This window comes from Panthera uncia, chromosome D1 (assembly GCF_023721935.1).
Source record: "Panthera uncia isolate 11264 chromosome D1, Puncia_PCG_1.0, whole genome shotgun sequence".
Lineage (NCBI taxonomy): Eukaryota > Metazoa > Chordata > Mammalia > Carnivora > Felidae > Panthera > Panthera uncia.
In genome coordinates this window covers 86046699-86070236 of record NC_064808.1, presented here as the reverse complement: position 1 = coordinate 86070236, position 23538 = coordinate 86046699, and the positions used below count along the sequence as shown (strand labels likewise).

Genomic DNA, 23538 nt, shown 5'->3' with positions numbered 1-23538 from the left:
CCGCATGGTCCACTGACAAAGCCCAGCTTACAATGTCCATCTGTATGTCCAGGATCAGTCAAGTTAGCTAACTGAGGTGCTGGCCGTTTCAGTCTGATCTGTCTGCCCTGCTGGACATCCCGCCCTCAGAAGAAACACACAAGACTCTGCATTCCAAAGTCACCTTGTCCAGGAAAACTTCCTAGAACTCCCAGGGAATCTTGCTGGGCTCTGAACCTACCATGCATCTAAGAGACCCTGAGGGGAGCACTGAGGTCATACCAGACATGCTCCCTGGGGCATAAGGCCCCAGGGTGCCTGACTTAAACTAAGTTTAAGGGTGCCCCTTAAACTACCAAGGGCAGCTCCATTGTTGCCTTTTCTCACACTCAGGTGTAAGACTCTAATTAACAATTCCATGGAGTTAAAATATATACATGTAGAGCGCCTGGGTGGCCCAGTGGTTAAGCGTCCGACTCTTGGGTTTCGGCTCAGGTCATGATCTTACAGTTCATGAGTTCAAGCCCTGCATTGGGCTCTGCGCTGAAAGTGCAGGAGCCTGCTTGGGATTTCTCTCTCCCTCTCTCTCTGCCCCTCCCCAGCTTGCTCTCTTTCTCTCTCAAAATAAATTAAAAAATAAACAAACATAAAATACATACATGGGAAAACCAATGGGCTAAGCCATTATTCCGGTTCTTTCAAACTTAAAAATCAGCGATCTCATCTATAATTATCATATTCATGGAATAAATTCTAATTATCTTCCTCTCTCAACGAAATATTTGAGTAAGGAAGGGCATATGTTTGCCATTTGAAAATACCTAACAAGGGTAGAGAACATCACAAATAGCTTGAAGAGGAGTTTTTTCCTAGATACAATATATTAATCATCACATAAAAACAACACATGGTAACAGAAATGTTTCCACCAGTAAAACCTGTATGCTTTACAGTCCTTAGTTGGTTCATCTTTACAGCATTTTTTGCTGGCTGGGAAGGAAAGATGTTCTTTTTCATAGGGCTGAAAACTGAGGTGGATGAAGTTAATAATGAGACTTAAATGCAGAAATCCTACTTAGTGCTCCTCAGGCAATGGGATGGGGCAGACATGAATTTGAGACCCTACTCCATCGCTTACAATTAGGTATCTTGGCTGTTTATTAAGCCTCTCATATTGTTTCCCCTCCATAAAAGGAGTTAATAGCTTTGTGAAGATTAAAGAAAATATTGTGTATAAAGTGCCCAGCAATACTTTGCACATAACAGATGCTCAATACATGCCTCCCCATTCAACTTCCCCCTTCAATAAGCCATGAGGCATTCTTACAAATGGACGAGTGTTTAGGAACAGCAAAGAAGAGTGGATTGTGTGGATTATTTCCTTACAGTACTGGGCTCATTTTATAAATGAAGTTTTGACAGTGACATTTAAAAACCAGTCCTGGTTTTATAGGTGACCCCCCAAAATGCCCACAATCAACTCCCCTTTTCAAATGCATATCCTAACATGATCTAAACAGAAATGACTGCCCTTCCAAGGCTAATTAGGATGAAAAAAATTTTCAGTACTATATAAAAAACCTTTCACTATCATTTACAAATAAACCCTTTAAGTTTAAAAATCTGTTTTTATTTTAAATAATTTGTTTGGCAATAAGCTAATTTTAACAATTGTTAATTTATATACTAATTTTTAAATGAATAATCTGTTTAGGCTAGAAATTAATTTATGTGACTCTAAATAAAAGAGTTAGGAAGAGGGTGCCTGGGTGGCTCAGTCAGTGTCCGACTCATGATTTCAGTTCAGGTCATGATCTCACAGTTCATAAGTTAGAGCCCAATGTCGGGCTCTGTGCTGACAGTGCAGAGCCTGCTTGGGATTTTCTCTTTCCCTCTCTCTCTACCCCTTCCCCTACTCATGCTCTCTCTCTCCCTCTCTCTCAAAAATAAATAAACATTTATTTTTTAAAGTTAGGAATCTATACCTAGCACAAAGTCAGATCTCAATAAATATGTCACATGAAAGAAGGAGAAACCTGCTACCATTTTTACAATAATAGAATTAAAATGTTGAGAAGGACTAGAAGGATTATAAGTGGAACTTTCCAATTAAGAATAAACTAAAGTACAAAGAAAGCAAATGACTTGTCTAAGATTATAAGAAAGGTAGCCATACCAAGAAAACAATATAACTGCCATTTAAAATCCAAATTTATTTTTTTATCATCTTTTAGAGCCTAAAGTTTATATATAGCTCATTTCCATGAACATGAAAAATTGACTCCTCAATAGAAAAAAGGATACCCCAGTCTTTTATTTAGTTTTATATTTAATCAAAAGCAACAATTATGCATAGCAATTAAGATAAATGACCCCAATTATTTTGTGATATAATATGGATATGATTTTTCTAGTCTTAATCATCAAATTAAATTGCCATGGATACTTTTATAATAAAGGAATCAATAAAATTAAATTTGTAAAAAAACCAATTAAAACTTAAAAATCAATATTTTTTGAGTGAAAAGTATGCATCAGGTCTGTTCTATGTACTTTACAAATTTTATCCTCACACCTTTAATCTTTACTATAATCTTATGAAACAAAAAATAGTCCTACTATCCCCATTTTACACAGTTCACGAGCTGGAGTCCTGAATCAGGCTCTGCCCTAACAGCCTGCTTGGGATTCTCTCTTTCTCCCTCTATCTCTGCTCCTCCCCTGCTTGGGCTCTCTCTCTCTTAAAATAAGAATAAATAAACCAAAAAAAAAAAAATGTGTGAGGGGTGCCTGGGTGGCTTAGTAGGTTAAGTGTCCGACTTTGGCTCAGGTCATGATCTCACGAGGGTTCGAGCCCCTGTGCTGACAATTCAGAGCCTGGAGTCTGCTTCAGATTCCGTGTCTCCCATGCTCTCTGCCCCTCCCCGACTTGTGCTCTGTCTCTCTATGTCTCTCAAAAATAACTAAAGGTTAAAAAAAATTTTTTTTAAATACATGTGAATCCTGATTCCAAATCAATATTAAAAGCAAGGCAGAGTCAGGGGGTGCCTGGGTGACTCAGTCGGTTAAGCCAGACATCTGACTTCAGCTCAGGTCATGATCTCACGGTTTGTGAGTTCGAGCCCCACGTCGGGCTCTGTGCTGACAGCTCAGAGCCTGGAGCCTGCTTTGGATTCTGTGTCTCCCTCTCTGTCTGCCCCTCCCCTGCTCACACACTCTCTCTCTCTCTCAAAAATAAATAAACATTAAAAAAAATTTTTTTTAAAAGCAAGGCAGAATCACAGGCCTGATAATCTAAAAGTGGTACTCAGACCTGTGATTCTGTTCCTACTATGTTCCTACTGTTTCCATTTAAAGAAGAAGGAGATAAAACAACCACAAGAGTAACTAGAAAAGGAAATCCAAGTCTAATATCATCTATATTTTTCTACCTCCGCTGACAAGGTCCACTGCCAGTACATGCTGCAAAGAGAAATAAATATTACTAAAGAATAAAGAAAAACTGTTTTGTTTTGTTTTTTGTTTTTTACTCCTTCACACCTTATTTGTTGCCTACCTGAAATCCATGCTTGCCTCTCCACCATGTGCTTAACACTTTCGGGGGCATGTCAATAACAGAAACAATGTCTCCCACCTACAAGAAAAAATTTTAAGTGAAATATTTTTAGTCAAATTTTAAACCCATTATTATGTCTAGAATTTAAATGTGAACCGTAACAAAAAGTTAAGTTCCACTCTCATTCTCTGGCTAATTATTTCTGGAAAAATGTAACACTTACTTCTGTAAAGAATTTAATAATCTTAATGATTGGTAAAGAAGAGGTAAGAAGAAAAGGTAAGTGGTTAACCTACGTGTAGTAACTTCAGAAAGTCAGACTTACAGCATAGGATTTTTGAATGTCAGGTTTCACACCATCACCACCACTTCTGTTAAAATAGTCACTACTGTTACTAAAAGTAAAAGTGATCAGATCCACCTACAAGGGATAGTTTAAAATACTCATACTTAGAACCACCATAACTTTTATTCATAGACATTTAGTGAGCATTGACCATGTGTCATGTACTGTGCTGAGTACATATCTTATTAAATCATATATCAAAGGCCTAAGATATCTACAATTACTTGGTTATTCTTAGTAAGTGTAAAATTTGACAAACTAGTGAGTTTATACAAACTTTTACAAAAATTATAAATATAAAATCATAATAGTTCTTAATAATATATTTAATGGAAATCACATTCTTCAAATAAGTGGTGATCTCTGTGACAAAACATAGTTAAGTGCTTCACAGCAATATTACTGTGGTATACATATCGCTTTTAAGAATTTTTCTTTGTAGGGGTGCCTGGGCGGCTCAGTCAGTGAAGTGTCCAACTTCAGCTCAGGTCATGATCTCACAGTCCATGAATTCGAGCCCCATGTTGGGCTCTGTGCTGACAGCTCAGAGCCTGGAGCCTGTTTCAGATTCTGTGTCTCCCTCTCTCTCTGACCCTCTCCCACTCATACTCTGTCTCTGTCTCAAAAATAAATTTATAAAAACATTAAAATATTTTTTAAATAAAAAAGAATTTTTCTTTGTATATTTACAACTAATTTTCACATCATGAAAGAATCAACTTCACAAAGCTGTATTTGCTCACAGGCATGGCATCTTTTAAGACATACATTCCTCTGTGTATGGAACCTAAAAATCTATACTGTGTTTCTTAAACTGAATAACTGTAAGCAGTTTTTTGTCTCTCATCATCCAGTATTAGAGGAAGAAACTTAATTCCCCTCCTTTTGCATCTGATTGCAAGCAATGTTCATTTCACTTTTCATCTGTTCTTTACCTCAATCTTTGAACAAACAATGAGAAGAAGGTATCACTGGGTATCATATTTAGGTACTAAAAACACAAAACAAAAAGATTGAGACCTGGCTTTCAAGAAGGTCATGGAGACAAACAGGAGAACAATTATGACTGAGTGTAATAAATGAAAGGTCAGATATAAGCCATGAGAACAGTTCAGAGTAACATTCAATCCAGGCTCTTTGGGGATATGTATTTGCATGGAGTAGGAAGAAGATCAAGGATGACTTCCTAGAAGAAATGGGAGACATTTAAGCTGAATTTTCAAGGATGAGTATAGTCGTTAAATAAAAACAGATGGCATCCTAGGCTGAAAGACAATAGAGTATGGGGAAAGGGCCTGAGCTGACAGAGTCTTTAGTCATTTACCTCTAAAGTCAATTCATCAGGGGCCCGAGCAGTGTACCTCTTGATAACGTGGGCAGCACCAACAGCAGGAGTGTTAATGGATGATTCCTCATGAACTAGAAGATGATTTCCCTTATTATCAATCTATGACAAAGAAAATGAACTATGAGATAAAGACAGGGGACTTGTAAAAGTTTCTCTATCTACAAAAGTGTTCAATTTGATTTAGAGAAACCATAACCCAAAGAATCTTAAAAAAAAAACAACACCTAATATTTACTGAGTACTTATTATATGCCAGTCATTGTGCTGTGCATATAACAAATGATTCAATGTAATCCTCATAAATCTAAAAGGTACTCAGCATGATTATCAACACTTAAAGATGAAGATGCTTGGGGCGCCTAGGTGGCTCAGTCCCTTAAGCAACCGACTTCGGCTCAGGTCACGATCTCGCAGTTCATGGGTTTGAGCCACCCATCAGGCTCTGTGCTGACAGCTCAGAGTCTGGAGCCTGTTTCAGATTCTGTGTCTCCCTCTCTTTGTGCCCCTACCCTGCTTGCGCTCTGTCTCTCTTTCTCTCTCTCAAAAATAAACAAACATTTAAAAAAAAACCTAAAGATGAAGATGCTAAAGCTCAAAGAGCTTATGTAATTTATGAGAAATTAAATACAGTAAAACCTTTGTTTGTGTGCATAATTCATTCTGGAAACATGCTTGTAATCCAAAGCAAATTACTTGTATATCAAAGTAATCACTTGTGTATCAAAGCAAATTTCAAGGACCACTGGCTCAGTTGTAATCACATGACATTCGGCGTCACGTACTACTCATATTGCAAGACATTGCTCCTTTAGCAAGTTAAAATACATTAGAAATGTTTGGTCGTCTTGTGAAACACTCTCAGAACAAGTTACTTGTAATCTGAGGTTTCACTGTAATTTTCCAAGATCACACAGCCAATAATAGAAAAACCAGTATCTCAGTGCAAGTTGGCCTGGTGCTAAATTCCATATTCTTTCTACTTCCCATTCTGACTTGCCAATTTCCACTGGAAGGAGAGAATAAATCTGCAAATTAAGGAGAAATACTTAACATATTTTCTGGATACTGTGTAACACTCAATACTTAAACTGGACTCTTTAGAAGGTTAATTGTCTGTCATTCATAAATAATTGAAAAATATTTTCAATTACTAAGTCAATTAAATATATATATCTTGCTAAATGTACACTTAATACATTAAACACCAAAATAAGAGGTGTCACTGCAATTCACAAGATATATTAAAATTAGTTTCCTGGATTCTCAAAGAAAGATTTTAGATAAAAAAAATACTTAGCATAAGACATATCTATCCTTCCAAAAGATGAGCATTAATTCTATTTCTTTGATTCCTGAAGCTCAATAGCTATAGAAATTAAATTAACATTAAATTTCGTAGACAATTCAAAAATAAATTTTGATAAGAAGTGAATTAGAAAATACCTCCATCCAAGTAAGGGCAGGTCCACAATTGATCTTGTTGCCAGCAATAGCTGAAAGGCGGGAGAGGTAAGCCATAAGCATCTGAGTGATGGACTAAAGAGAAAGAGAAGATTCAGTGGTAACTCCAAGTCAAGATACTGCACTCCCTGTCCAAGTAACTGGTATAAATTAGTTGTTTCTGGGGCAAAAATTCTGTAGATTTTTAGGCATTTTAATAGTTACAGAGGATTCTTCACAGAGGCTTAAGAGTTCCGTGAAGTGAAACCATCGGCACTTACATAGAAATCCCCTGTCTTGTGAAGAACTTTAACTGCTAGCTCCTCATCATCAGGGGGTCATACTATTCTATAGCTTCTAATTTTATTGCTGTCTCTATCTCATACTGAAAATGTAAAAAAATAATCACAGCAGAGACATACTTGGCTTTTCTGCCAGCTTCCCCCTGGCTACTCTGAAACTCCAAGACCTGCTGTAAGCTTCCAGGCATGCAGCTGCGGCAGGACAGCCATGTTCATATGTGATCCCACACCACGGGTCCGTGGACTGGTCCAGAAATGGGACCAAACACTAGCTGGCCTAACAAGAATTACTACAGGAATTAGGAATTAAGTTGAAAATATTTAATTCATTCTAGCAGCTGTCTTAAAAAAAGAGATTAAAAACCTGGGGCCTTTTAGTAGTGGCCATGTTCTGAGACAGCTTGAGAAAGAGAAATGGAACAAAGAGACAGAGATAGGAAACAGAGACAGACTTCTAGATTTTCGGTGATACAAAAGAAGCTGTGGTTTTAGAATATTCCTGAGACCCCGTTCCTGTGTCAGTTCTTGCATGACTGATGATGCCTCTACTTTGTCCTACCTACTTAGTTGCCTTGGAATTAATTACAGATTTGAAATCGCTTCCCATCAGGACTTGAAAGACATCTGCACTGTTTTCAAACTGCTATTGAGTCTACTGTCAATACAATTCTTGTTCTTTTTTTTTTTTTAAAGCATGTTTTTTTGCTCTCTGGAAGCTTTTGGTGTTCTCTGTTTTGGCTGTTGAAATTTCACTACACTGTTTATAGGTGCATGTCTTTTCAGTCATTATATTTAGTACTTACTGGGCCCATGTGATCTGAAACATGGCTTTCTTTAACTTTAGGGCATTTTCTTATATTAACTTTTAGTTACTTCCATCTCCTGTATCCTGCTAGAACTCCTAGGAGAGGGAAGTAGGAACTTCAGGATCTTTTCTCCATGATTCCCACTGTTCTCACGCAACTTTTTATCTTTCATTCCCTTCTGGGGCTGTATTATTATAAAGTTTGCTCTCCCAGCTCACTAATGCTCTCTTCATCTGTGTCCATTCTGCACACAGTCCAGCTCTTCAGGTTTGCTATAACTAAAATTAATTTAAATAAGTACATGTTCATTTCTAAGATCTCTGATTTTTTATTTTTCTAAAAATATGTTCTCATTCCATGACTATGATTGCCTCCTGTCTCTCTGAGGATAGTAACCATGCTTCTGAAAGCCCTCTGTTTGCTCTTCTCAATTATTTTATTTATTTGGCTTTTACGATTAAGATTTCTAGTTGATCTGTCTTCTTCAATCCTCCTGTACCTGTTTGTATGCAGTATTTGCTCACCCCCATAAATCTTATCCTATCTACTTTCAAAGATTCCTCACATCATGATCTCATGGTTGTGAGACTGAGCCCTGCGTCAGGCTCTGTGCTAGGCATGGAGCCTGCTTAGGATTCTCTCTCTCCCTCTCCCTCCCTCTCAAAAAAATAAAAAATAAAGAAGATTCCTCATAATTTTGATGGTTTTTATATTCTGATGTTATAAAGAATCTTTTCCCATTTAATTTTTTTAAAATCTTTTATATTTTTACTAGAAATTTGACAGGAGTAAAGATAAGGGCACAGATATGGCATGCCATCATAAGCTATGCCTTTCTTTAATTATTAGTGAGGTCAACATTTTTCCATGTTTTTGCCTCCATATTTTATATTCTCTTTGAAGAATGGTCTCATATATGTAGCCCATTATATATTATGAATCTTTTTAATAAAATTACACACCAAACCTACTTTAATTCTAAACGTTCTACATAGCACTATAACTTTTTCAGTTATGAAATAATTAAATAATCCCAAGAATCATCCTGAGTGTTCGATATAAGCTTTTATTTAGTATATAGGCAACACTTTCTGCTAATTTATATACAGCAATTAAGGCTGCAAAGAACTAAATGCTTACCTCTGGACTATCCTTCAGAGCATCAGAACGGGGAAGCTCTGAGAGTTGGGAGAATCGTCGGTCATAAATACATAAATGAAGATGTTTATCAAGTACCCGAAAATCTTCATAACTTCTTTTAACAATCCAACTTTTACCCTATGGGTAAGAAAAAAAAGACACTTATAATCTGCCTCTTAGAAAATGCTTATGAATCAGGCCTTATTCTATAATGGCATTATGAGATTTTATATTTTCTAGTGAAAAACTTCTATCAACTTGTTAGTAAATAGGTAAATACTCAAACTCCAAAACAATCTAATGAGTTACACTACACCAAAAGGTCAATAATGAAAATAAGATAAAACTCTCCACTCTCTCTACTGCTCATCAAAGTCCACTGGCTCTCTGGGAGCAGTAACTGCTACATGGTAAGACAGCATGTGGCCTTAAATCCACAAAAAGAATCATAAAATAATTTGGGGTGGGAGAATATAATCAAAAATTAAAGAAAAATAAAACCAAGTTATTGATAGGTATCATCAACATTTTCTATGACTAAGACTGGAAAATCAAAACCACTAAAGTCCTCATCAATACACATTCAATATACAAATATTATCTAGAACTCATTATCCTTCCCAACATCTCAGGCTTTCTTCCTTGCCTTGCCCAATCTCACAAGCTCATCAAAAATGAAAATCTGGGGTGCCTGGTTGGCTCAGTAGGTTGAACATCCAACTCTTTATTTCGACTCAAGTCATGATCCCAGGGGTGTGAAATCGAGCTCCACATCGGGCTCCGTGCTGAGCATGGAACCTGCTCTGACTTCCTCTTTCTCTCAATCTTTCCCTCTGCCTCTCTCCCCCATTTGCTCTCACTCTCTAAAATAAATTAAAAAAAAAAAAAACAATGAAAATCTACTCCCAGAGATTATTTATTATTACATTCTACCTCCTAATTTTCTCTTGACTCTATCACTTCCCCTAGCCCAAGCTTTAGTAGGGATGAATATCATTTCTTACCGAGAATACTGCTAATTGTCCTCACCTTTGATCTCTCCTGCTCCCCTTCCCACCACTACAAAATACAAAGCTTATCAGGTGACACTATCAAAAATCCATCGAGAGCTCCCATGAGTCAGCACTGCTGCAGAGCATTTAGTCTTGCAATTTTATCTAATTTTATACAGAGGCTCTCATCTCATAAAATTCTAGAAGGACTGCAAGAAAGGCCTGAGAGCAACCATCTCAGAACTGAAGAAACACTTTTAGTGGAAGTCTTCTCCATGTGCCCCAGCCAAATGGGGCAGAGGCAGAATGCACCACTTCATAAGGCAGAGATGTGAATTCTACACAGAGGTATATTAAAACTAACATGATCAGGAGCGCCTAGGTGGCTCAGTCAGTTGAACATCCGACTTTGGCTCAGGTCATGATCTCACAGCTCATGAGTTCGAGCCCCGCATCAGGCTCTGTGCTGACAGCTCAGAGCCTGGAGCCTGCTTCGGATTCTGTGCCTCCCCCTCTCTCTGCCCCAACCCACTCGCATTCTGTCTCTTTCTCTCTCAAAAATAAATGCTAAAAAAATTTTTTTAAATAAAACTAACATGATCAACTTGCATAATCCTACTCTGGACTGAAATTCTCTATCACGTAGATGGAGAACAATACCAACTCCCTGTCTGAGAGGGTTTTTAGAATGAATTAAGACAATAACACATGGCAGAGCCTTTTAAAGAAAAGTGTCCTGGTCACTATTCTAAGAAATGCTAGTTCCATGAGTCTGAAATGGGATCCAGTTAATTCTGATGATCAGCCTGAACTGGGAACCACTGATCCATAGGATAAAGTCCAAACATATTTGCATATATCATGGCTTTCATCATCTAGGTTCTGTCTGAATTTATACTCTGATCTCAGTCATTACTCCTCCATGCCCTTTCTCTGCCTCCAGTTATGCTCAATTACTTACATTTATTCAGTTTATGAGACATTTGTTCCCTTTCTTGCCTCCATGATCTTTAACTGCTGCTTCTTTGGCTATGGAAAGTCACTCTTTTACTCTTTGCTGAAGTAAGCTCCTTTGTTTCCTCAGTTCTAACACTGCCTTCTAACCCAAATATTTCCTAAATAACCATAGGGAGTTAAATACTTGATCCTTTGGGATGGCAAAAATAAAAACTAAAAACAAACAAAGGCAGAAATAAAAGGAAAAACTTAGCATACAGTTGCAATTATTTTCTCTTTCATACACACATTTTTTAAAACTATGCAACACTTCAAATACCAGAAAAGTAAACAAAATAATTTATCACATACTCATGTCTCTATCACAGAGATTAAACAGATGTTGACTTTTTTGTTTCAAAGCTCTGGATGTTATTTTAAAGAACCAATTATTATAGATACAAAGCACCATTCTTTGTATCCCTTCTAAAAGTAAAGACAGGAGTTGATGTGTATTGTTATCATGCATAAATGCATTTTATACCTTTACCATATATGCATGTATACAGTACATTGTCCAAAACAAGTAATAAGATTTTACTTCGTTCTCTATGAACCTAATCACAAATTAAGTAATTTGCTTAAAGCCTCACATATGTGAGAGAACAGAAATTAAAACACACGTCAAAAAAAATAAATTTTCATCTGAACAAGGTTTTACGTCCATCATCCATAGTATTTTAAATTTATCCATTCTATCTTCTGATTTGGATTAGGCCTAAAGTGTGTGTGTGTGTGTGTGTGTGTGTGTGTGTGTGTGTGTGTGTGTTTTAAATGTATATGAGGAGGGCACCTGGGTAGCTCAGTCAGTTATGCGACCAAATTTGGCTCAGGTCATGATCTAGTGGTTTGAGTTCGAGCCCCACATAGGGCTCTCCACTGTCAGTACAGATCCCTCTATGGAGGCACTGTCTCCCTTTCTCTGCCCCTCTCTCACTTGTGTTCACTTGCATGCACATGCTTTCTCTCTCGCTCTCTCAAAAATAAACATTAAAAAAATGTATATGGAGGTGCCTGGGTGGCTCAGTCGGTTGAGGGTCCAACTTCGGCTCAGATCATGATCTCATGGCTCGTGAGTTCCAGCCCCACATTGGGCTTGCTGCTGTCAGAATAGAGACTGCTTCCGATCTTCTGTCCCCCTCTTCCTCTGTCCCTCCCTGCTCATGCTCACTCTTTCTCACTCCCTCCTCAAAATAAATAAAAACATCTAAAAAATAAAATAAAATAAAAATGTATATGAATACTTTAGGTACAGCACAACAAGGTCTAATTCGCCCAAGTGACCACACCTTATTTACATTACCTGCATAGATCCTAAAAATATATATCTGAAATAAAGAAATAGCTAAAAACTTGATTATAGGATCAGAATGTCCTAATTGTGAATCCTGGCTGTTTAAGAACTAAATGATGTAAATTAATGTAAAATGATTAGTAGAGTATCAGTTAACAGAAATGGCTCAGTACACGCTGGCTATTACTATTCTTTACTAATTTAGAGAACTTGTTCTCAGTCAAACACTTAGAATTAGAGAACAGAGTTTCCAAACAAAACCCCATGGTATTTAGCAGAACAAATGACTGGTCACCAAAAGCTCAGCAACTCAAAGGAAAAAGAACATTTTTACTGATGACTTTCAAGTACATCAGGTTTTCAACTAGAGAAGTTAATCCATCTTTAGAGGTCAAAGGTTGTTTTCCATACTGGCTGAGTTTCCAGCTTTAATATTGGAAAGTAAATCTTAAATTTAATATCATTATTTGAAGATAACCTATAGATCCGGTGACATTTTGTTTTTGTTTTGTTTTCCTGCTTTCTTTTAGAAAAAAATGTAACATCAGGATTTCAAGTCACTAGTACAAAGGCCAAGCAATCAATCAGAATCAACTTTAAACATGCGTATAGTCATCCCACTGTCTGGGAAGGAGAGAAATAAGCTGACAACTTGGTACATTCACATCTATTACTCCTTTCGAGCCAACAGACTGTGGGAAGTGGTCAATATAAAGAAAATGTAGTCCTGCATTTGTTGTTACCTGGTGCTTTTAGAATAGAAATTGGCTCTGCTTTTAATCCCGTTTTCATTAAGCATTTCTCACTAAATGAAGAATATTCTGACATAATTGTAAGGTATTAGGGACTGAGTATCTGCATCTCCCCAAAATTCGTATGTGGAAACCAAAGCCTCCAATATGATGGCATTAGGAAATGGAGCCTTTGGGAAATAATTAGATGAGATGAGGTCATGAGGGTGGAACCCTCATGAATGAGATTAGTGCCCTTACAGGAGCCCTAAGAGAGCTTGCTTCTCCTTCTCTATGCTCTGCTACATGAAGTTATAAGAAGCTAGCTGTTTGCAGTCTGAGAAACGGCTCTCACCAGAACTTTGCCATTCTGACCTCCTGATCTCAGACTTCCAGCTTCCAGAACTGTTGGAAATAAATTTGTATTGTTTATAAGGTACCCAGTTTATGGTACTTTGTGAAAGCACCCCAAACTAAGACATAAGGTAACATTTGGCCCTTGGCATATCACTTTCCCCTTGGCATACAAAACAGATTTCTAGATCAACATGACTGTGAAACACAGAAGGAAGAGAGAAGAAAGAAAACAATGAGGAAAGCAGTAGTCAGTAATGCAGGATTTAAATTTAAACTACTATGGGCTACCTTAGGTGGTAGACCTTAGGTAACTTCTAAACCTCAGTTTACTCATCTATAAAATGGGGAAGTTAACAGTACCTGGAAGTCGAAAGATTAAATGAAATAATGCATGTGAGTTACTGAGCACACTGCCTGCCAATCATTCATTGAACATTCTTATCACTACTGATATTTTTGTCACTGGTATAGCGGTCTGGCCCAGAAATACCTTCTGAATGTTCTATTAGTCATATACTTGTCATGCATGGGGTATAACAGACAAATAGTTCGGTTGAAACTGTTAACATGCACGGACAATATTAACGATACATTCACTAACCTAGACTGATTTTGGAAAAGCTGTTAAATCGTGCAAATTGATAGAATTGGGAAGTTCCCAGGTTAAAAGCTCAATAATTGAAAACAAGATTGTGTATGTGCTGCTGAAGCGAGCACAAAAAACAGGATTGTAATAACAGGATGTAATAATTGTATCTAAGTCTATGCTCCAATTTCTTATACTTCTTTAGAATAAATTCCTGGGTCGCCTGGGTGGCTCAGTGGGTTGAGTGTCTGACTTCAGCTCAGGTCATGATCTCATGGCTACTGAGTTTGAGTCCCATCTTGGGATCTGTGTTGACAGCTCTCGGTGCCTGCTTTGGATTCTGCCCCTCACCGTTCATGCTCTCTCTCTCTCTCTTGCTCTCAAAAAGAAACATTAAAATTCTTTTAGAAGAATAAATTCCTAAAAATTGTGACATCATCTAAACCTAAGTGCAGAGTATACTGAATCTCTCTGCACTATTTTTGCAAATTTTTTTTTTAATTTTTTTTTTCAACGTTTTTTATTTTATTTTTGGGACAGAGAGAGACAGAGCATGAATGGGGGAGGGGCAGAGAGAGAGGGAGACACAGAATCGGAAACAGGCTCCAGGCTCCGAGCCATCAGCCCAGAGCCTGACGCGGGGCTCGAACTCACGGACCGCAAGATCGTGACCTGGCTGAAGTCGGACGCTTAACCGACTGCGCCACCCAGGCGCCCCTGCAAATTTTTATAAGACTAAATTTATTTTTAATTTAAAAAGTTAAAATACACACACAATTTCTAAAAATGGAAAGATTGTACCAATTTTTACTGTTTGTGCCTATTTTACTGCATCTACACTAATATTTATTTATAAAAGCACTTTAATTTTCCAAAAGGTGAAAATGATATCTTTATTCTTTTAGGAATTATCTATTTACATCTTTGACAATTTTTCTACTAAAATATATTGTATACTCCTATAATTATTGCTTATCAAACTTATCAAACCCTATTACACTGAATGTCTAGCCAAAGTATTTAACTATTAGCCCTTTGAAAGCTTAACACTTTTACTCAAATAGCTTGTTAGTCAAGAAATTTCCTTGGTCTCTCAAAAAATTAAAAATAGAACTACCCTGTAACCCAGCAATTTCACTACTAGGTATTTTTCCACAGGATACAAAAATGCTGATTCAAAGGAGCACATGCACCCCAATATTTACAGCAGCACTATCAACAATAGCCAAATTATAGGAAGAGCCCAAATGTCCATCAACTGATGAATGGATAAAGAAGATGTGATACACACACACACACACACACACACACACACACACACACAGGAATATTACTCGGTGATCAAAAAGAATGAAATCGTGCCAGGTGCCAACAATGTGGATGGAACTAGAGGGTATTATGCTAAACAAAGTAAGTCAGTCAGAGAAAGACAAATATCACATCACTTTATTCATATGTGGAATTTGAGAAACTCAACAGATGAACATAGGGGAGAGGAAGGAAAAATAAGATAAAAAGAGAAAGGAAGGCAAACCATAAGAGATTCTTAAATACAGAGAGCATACTGAGGGTTGCTGGATGCATTTCGGGTGGGGGGATGGACTACATGGGTGATAGGCATTGGGGAGGGCATCTGTTGGGATGAGCACTGGGGTGTTGTACGTGGGTGATGGGTCACTGGATTCTACTGAAATCATTATTGTACTGTATGTTAACTGACTTGGATTTAAATAAAACTTAAAATTTTTTTTAAAAAGGAAAGAAATTTCCTTGAATGCATTCTGAAGTGATATATTAAGTGGCTTAATACACTAAAATACTAATTTTTTGTTTAAAAAAAGTGGAAAAGAAGTTAGTAGGTCCTTCTTACTTAAGACTTCTTCCTATAGAAGTATAGTAAAACCTTGGTTTGTGAGCAGAATTCATTCCAGAAACATGCTTGTAATCCAAAGCACTTGCACATCAAAGAGAATTTCAAGAACCACTGACTCAGTTTGATCATGTGACATCTGGCATCATGTACTACTCGTATTGCAAGAAACTGCTTGTTTATCAAGTTAAAATTTATTAGAAACGTTTGTTCGTCTTTCAGAACACTTGCAGAACAAGTTACTCACAATCCAAGGTTTTATGTATTTAAAATATATTTTTTAAAGAGGCATTTAAAAATACATTGTTTTGTGTCTTACATTTGGTAGTTGCAGGAGATTTTTAGACAATTATTTTATACTGTTTACCTAGATGATCGTGTCATCTGTGTACAAAGGCTGTTTAATTTCTTCCTTTCCCATTTGTATATCTTTTATTTCCTTTTCTTGCCTTAATGGCATTAGCTAGGAATTCCAGCACAGTGTTGAAAAGCAGTGGAAAGAGGGGACGTCCTTACCTTGTTCCTGATCTTATTTACAGAATGAGTTTCTCACTATTACAGTTATAGATTTTTTATAGATACTCTTTATCAAGTTGAGGACATTTCCCACTAATCTTAGTTTACTGAGAATTTTTAATCATGAATGATTAAATTTAATGACCAAAATAGCAGAATACAAAGTTAATATAAAAAAGCCAAATGCTTTCCAATGTACCAACAATGATTAAGTTCAATTTGAAGTTAAAAGCACAATAGTATTTATATCAGCACACCCCCCCAAAAAAAGAAAGAATTAAATACAAATCTAAAAAAACATGGGGGTGCCTGGGTGCCTCAGTCAGTTGAGCGTCCAACTTCAGCTCAGGTCATGACTTCATGGTTCATGAATTCAAGCCCCGCATCAGGCTCTGTGCTGACAACTCAGAGCCTAGAGCCTGCGTCAGATACCGTGTCTCCCTCTCTCTCTGTCTCTCCCCCACTCAAAAGTCTCTCTCTCTCTCTCTCTGAAAAATAAACATTAAAAGAATTTTTTTAACTATGTACAAGATCTGTATGAGGAAACCTACAATATTCTGGTAAAGGTAAACAACTAAAAAAATTTGAGAGATATACCATGTTCCTGGATAGAAGGGTCAATATATGGTCAAGGTATCAATTCTTCCAAACTTGATCTATAGATTCACAATGCTATGCCAATCAAAACCAAAGCAAGTTTTTTTTTTTTATTTTAAAGTTTATAGAGAGAGGTAAAAGATTAGAACAGCTAACACAACATTAAAGGAGAAGAACAAAGTTGGGAGACTGACACCAAGTGACTTAAAGACATACCATAAAGCTATAATCATCAATACAGTGTGGTATTGGCAAAAAAAAAAAAAAAAAAAATTAACAAATACATCAATGAAACAGAACAGAGAGCCCAGAAATAGACCCACATAAATACTGTCAATTGATCTTTGACAAAAGAGAAAAGTCAACACAGTGGATTTAAAAAAAAAAATTCTTTTCAACAAATAGTGCTGGAAGAATTGGCAAAATCCACAGTCAAAAATATAAATCTAAATACAGACCTTACAGCTTTCAAAAAATTACTCAAAATGGATCACAGACCTTAATGTAAAATGCAAAATGATAAAACTCATAGAAGGTAACATAGGAGAAAATACAAATGCTCTTGGGTTTGGTGATAAACTTTTTTAGATACATTAGAGTCACAATCCATGAAAGAACTGATGAGCTGGACTTCACTGAAATTAAAATTTTCTGCTGTGTCAAGACACTATCAATAAAATGAAAAGACAAGTAATAGACTTGGGTGAAAATACTGGCAAAAGATTTATTTGATAAAAGACTGTTATCCAAAATGTACAAAGAACTCTTAAAAATCAACAATAAGAAAACAAACAGCTGATTTAAAAAGTCCAAAGACCTAAGCAGACACCTCACCAAAAAGATATGCAAATAATAGATAAGTATATGAAAAAATGCTCCACACAATACGTCATCAAGGAAATGCAAATTAAAACGAGATAACACCATACACCAATTAAAATGGCAAAAACCCAGAACTAAATGCTGACAAAGATGTGAAATAATAGGAAATGTCTTCCATTGCTAGTAGGAATACAAAATGGTAAACACACTTTGGAAGACAACTTGTCAGTTTCTTATAAAACTAAAGATACCTTACCACAGGTTCCAGCAATTAGACTCCTTGGTGTTCATCCAAATGAGCTAAAAAGTTATGTCCACACAAAAGCCTGTACATGCATGTTCACAGCAGCTTTATTTATAAATGCTGAAACTTAGGAGTGCCTGGGTGGCTCAGTCGGTTAAGGGTACCACTTTGGCTCACATCATCATCTCATGATTTGTGAGTTTGGGCCCTGCATCAAGCTCTGTGCTGAGCTCAGAACCTGGAGCCTGCTTCAGATTCTGTGTCTCCCTCTCTCTCTGCCCCTCTCCTGCTTGTGCTCTGTGTCTGTCTCTCAAAAAAAAAATTTTTTTTTAAATGCTGAAACTTGGAAGCAATCAAGATATCCTTCAGCTGGTGAATGTATATATAAACTGATACATCCAGAAAATTCAGTATTAATCAGCACTAAAAAAAAAAAAATAAGAAAGAAACTATCGAGCCATTAGAAGACATGGAGAAAATTTAAATGCATACTACTAAGTGAAAGAAGCCAAGCTGAAAATCTATGTACTGTATAACTCCAACTATATGACATTTTGAAAAAGGCAAAACTACAGAGACAGTAAAAATATCTGTGGTTGCCACTGGTTAGGGAGAAGTAAGAAATAGAGCACAGAATTTTTAGGGCAGTGAAATAATTTTGTATGATACCTTAATGGTGGGTACATATAATTATAAATTTGTCCAAACCCACAGAACATAAAACACCATGACTGAACCCTTGCTGACAAAGCTATGTCAGTGTAGGTTCATCACTGTCACAAATGTATCATGTTGGGGAAAGACATCTATCGTGGAGTCGGGCATGTGTGGGGATAAAACATATGCAGGAACCTCATACTTTCTACTCAAGTTTGCTGTGAACCTAAAACTAATCTAAAAAATCAACTATATTAACTGTTAAAAATAAATCGTGTTTTCTTCCATCCAAACAGTCTTACTCAAGGAAATAAATATCAACCAACCACATAAATGCAAATGAGCCTAAAAATGGTGAGGGACTGGATTTCAAAATTCATTTCCTCATATATCAGTGAACTGATTTCTTTCAATTTTTTTAAAAATGTTCTTGTGCCAGCAAAAAATCTGTCCTTTTATACAGAATGTCATTCACCAAATGAAAACCTTAATTTGCAAATCATCTGAAACTTAGATTCAGTGAGAAAATTCTAAAAATAGTAAAATACCTACCATTCTGGCAGAAATTCATCCAATTTCTAAAAGTAAATAAAGTACAACTGACCCTTGAACAACATGAGAAGGGGCACTGATTCCCCTTCACAGTCGAAAATCCACATATAAGTTTGCTTCTCCAAAACATAACTGCTAATAGCTTACTCTTGACTGGAAACCTTGCCAATAATATAAACAGGCAACAAACATATTTTTATGCTATATTATGTACTATTCTTACAATAAAGTAAGATAGAGAAAAAATGTATTATTAAGAGAATCATAAAGAAGAGAAATACATTTACAGTAATGTACTCTATTTAGCGAAAAACATCTATGTATAAGTGGAACCATTCTATTCAAACCAATGTTGATGTTCAAGGTTCAACTACAAAGGATCAGAATAACTTAGAAATTCACTTCTTTTATAAATATATCAACACAAAAACAATACAAAAACTCCTTATGGGGCACCTGGGTGGCTCAGCTGATTAAGCATCCGACTCTTGATTTCAGCTCAGGTTTGTGGGTTCAAGCCCCATGTTGGGCTTAGGATTCTCTCTCTCTCTCTCTCTGCCCCTCTCCCACTCATATTCACTCTCTCTCTCTCTTTCTCTCTCTCTCTCCCTCTTCCTCTTTCTCCCTCACTGTCTAAAATAAATAAAAACTTTTAAAAAATAAAATAAAAGTAAAGAACAGAAAAGAAATAAAAATGGAATGAAAGCTAGCATAACCAGAACACAGGAATGGGCACACTGTCATGAGATGATACGAAAGAGGTAGCAAGGTCCTGGTCAGGTGGGGCCCTCACAGTCCTTGATTAGCAGTTTGGGCTCAGTTTTAAACACAGTGAAAATCTATTGGAGTGTTAACCACGAAGGCAACATGTTTCAAATTACATTTTACATCACTCCAGCAGTTAAATGCTAGATGCAATTTGATGCAAATACAAATGCTAATCACAACATCCCAACAAGATAAAGCTTGGTAATAACAGAGTTGGTAAAAGACAAATTCTAGATACATTTGCTGTTCTTTCGGAGAACAGTCCTCACCCATGTCCTTGGAAATTCCTTTACCATGGGAAAGTTAACTGAAAAAGAATGAACAAATTCTCTCTTTAATGGTATGATGAATTTCAGTGAAAAGAGAATGACCTGATTTAAATCTCAGCTGGGCCTTATCCTAGATATAGAAATTTACATAAGTTACTTAAACCTCTCAGCAATCTTTACTCACCTATAAAATGAAAATAGTAACATCTACATTTCACAGAAGAGTTACAGGTTTGGATGTTTACAATCTCTACACGTTTTGTTCATACACAGATGCTCTACAAATGTGAATAGTCAACCCCACCCCTTAGTAACAGCATTTTTTAAAAGAACTAAGTGGAGGAGATACTTAATACCAAGGAATGCATTTCTGATGGTGGAATTTCAAGCAGGGTAGCAGGAGATATTTTGAGGCAGGAAAGCATTCCCCTAAAACCAACTGTTTACCCCACCTACCAGGACATAAAGGAGCCTTCAGAGTATTATAAATATTTATGAAAAAGTTGATCCTCAGAAAAAATAAAGTATTATATACTGATGAATTCTCGTTAAAATACAAAGGCGGTTAATATACTCCAAATACAATGGAATGATTGATTTTAATTGGTCTAAAGCTTACAATCAAACAATAAAATAGTAAGTACTTTATTAAGTACTTTATAAAGCAGCAATGTCTTACACTAACAAACCTATACTCACAGAACAGAAAAATCCTGAAGGATTTTCATTGGAGTACACGTTAGAATAAATTCTTGAAACAGCTAGGTTTAAATTTGCCATTTTAAAAGTAACACTTAAAAACTGAGAGGCACCTGGGTGGATCAGTCGGTTAAGCATCCAACTCTTGATTTCATTTCAAGTCATGATCTCACAGGTTTGTGAGTTCAAGTCCCGCATTGGGCTCCTTGCACTGACAGTGCAGAGACTGCTTGGGATTCTCTCTCTCTCCTCCCTCTCTGCCCCTCCCACACATATACTCTCTCTCAAAATAAATAAATAAACTTAAATAAGTAAGTAAGTAAATGCTGATGTTCACTTACTTGTTAAAGAATAAAACAATTGAATATAGAGTGGTACTGAGACATATTACCATTGACATTATACTCATAAGTGATTTATTCCACATAGTGGGGTTCAATTACTGTGAGTGCTTATCTCATTTTGGGCTTTTTAAAATTAGTGAATGTTCAACACTTAAGACAGTAAAGGTTTTTCTAGTATCTTCTGACATATAACAATTTTTTAGAATTTCTATTAATTTTTATTAAATTCAAAGTAAACACATTATGTTTTCTGAAAAGTAGGGGATAGACAGAGGAAAAATTAGTATGATTTTCAGAAAAGATAAAGTATTACCATTCAGATTCAATATTATGACACAAGAGTGTTTTTTCATCCACACAAGCTAATCTGTTTGTTCTACACAATACACTTTTTCAGTTTGTTTACTTAAAGAACAGAATAAAACGATAATGGAGGGAACATCTGAAAAACAATATGCCTATATTGGTTAAGACAACTTATTCTAATTTTTTTTAATGTTTATTTAGTTTTGAGACAGAGAGAGAGAGAGAGAGGGCGCGTGAGTGGGGGAGGGGCAGAGAGAGAGGGAGACACAGAACCATCTGTGTCAGCACAGAGCCTGATACGGGGCTCAGACCCATGAACCATGAGATCATCACCTGAGCTGAAGTCAGACACTTAACTGACTGAGCCACCTACGCACCCCAAGACAACTTATTCTAAATCGGGATTAGTATGAGAGGCAGGGAGTTGGGCAGGGCATTAAAGATCTATTTTCCAAGCATCTGAGAGAGTCACTTTATTTGCTTTTTAATGTTTATTTTATTTTTGAGGGAGAGCAAGTGAAGGAGGGGCAGAGAGAGGGAGAACGAGGATCCGAAGTCAGCACAGAGCTGACAAGCTGTGGGCTTGAACTCATGAACTGTGAGATCATGACCTGAGCTGAAGATAAATGCTCAACCGGCTAAACCATCCAGGTGCCTCAAGAGAATATCACTTTAAAAATGCTTAATATTCTCCTCAGACACACCAATGTGGCTAAATGAGAGCTGTCTGACAGGTATCTGTTCCAGGACCATGTTATACTAGATTTTAATATTGTAACAAGCACTCGGACTATATAATGACTTATCATTGTAACCAGATGGCCTAGACTACTTCCCACAGAGGCTCTAAATTTGAGGCTTCCACTTAAAGAGCCTCTGAAGACTTCCTCGATCTGAAAGAAAATAGACATCCAGGTCCAGGAAGTAAAGAGAGCCCCAAACAAGCTGAATTAAAGAGAACCACACCAAGACACATAATTTAAATGTCAAAAATTAAAGATAAAGAGAATCTTAAGAGCAACAAGAGAAAAGCCAGTAGTAAGTATAGGGACCACCCATAAGACTATCAGCTGATTTTTCAGCAGCAAGTTTTCAGGCCAGAAGGAATACGCATGATATATTTAAACTGCTGAAAGGAGAAAACCTACAACCAAGAACAGTCTACCAGCAAATTTTTCATTCACAATTGAAGGAAATATAAAGAATTTTCCAGACAAGCAAAATTTTAAATTTTCACCACTAAACTGGCATTTTAAGAGAGTTAAAAGGATTTCTTTAAGCATAAAAGAAAGGGCCATACCTAAAGTAAGAAAATTATGAAAGAAAAATTTCACTGGTAAAAGCTAACATGTAGTAAAGGTGGTCGATCAACCACTCATAAAGCTGGTATGAAGATTAAAAGACAAATGTAGTAAAATCAACAATATCTACAATAACTAGTTAAGGGACATATTGAGTAAAAAGCTGTAAAATATGAATTCAAATACATAAAGACATGGGGATGGGGAGTAAAAATGTAGTATGTTCAGAATGTGTTCTAACCTAAGAGACCATAAACTTAAAACAGACTACTATATGCAAAGAGTGTTACATATGACTTCATACTGACTGCAAAAATCTATACTAGATACATAAAAAATAAATAGAAAGGAATCCAAACATAACATTAAATAAAGTCATCAAGTTATGAGGTAAGAGAACAAGAGAAGACATACAAAAACAATTAGAAAACAATGAACAAAATGGCAATGAGTACAAAACTACCCGTAATTGCTTTAAATGTAAATGGACTAAATGCTCCAGTCAAAAGACAATAGGCAACTTAAATGGATAAAAATGTAAGACCCATCTATATGCTGCCTACAAGAGATTCACTTCAAACATAAAGATACATACAGGCCGAAAGTAAAAAGATGAAAAATAATACTCTATGCAAATGTAGCAAAAAGAAAGCTGGAGTAGCAATACACCTATCAGACAAAATAGACTTTAAGACAAAGATTATGAGAAGAGACAAAGAA

General features: G+C 36.4%; 1 protein-coding gene across 2 annotated transcripts in view; it reads right to left on the bottom strand.

Annotated features, from left to right (window-relative positions):
- Positions 1 to 23538, bottom strand: part of ARHGAP32 (Rho GTPase activating protein 32) — a 296415-nt gene that overhangs the window by 82657 nt on the left and 190220 nt on the right. For both annotated transcript variants that reach the window (XM_049654455.1, XM_049654445.1), the window contains exons 6-9: positions 8918 to 9055; positions 6673 to 6765; positions 5206 to 5328; positions 3536 to 3613 (exon numbers count right to left, since the gene is read on the bottom strand). In XM_049654455.1, the coding sequence (XP_049510412.1) occupies positions 3536 to 3613; positions 5206 to 5328; positions 6673 to 6765; positions 8918 to 9055 (432 nt within the window). The remainder of the gene's footprint in view (positions 1 to 3535; positions 3614 to 5205; positions 5329 to 6672; positions 6766 to 8917; positions 9056 to 23538) is intronic.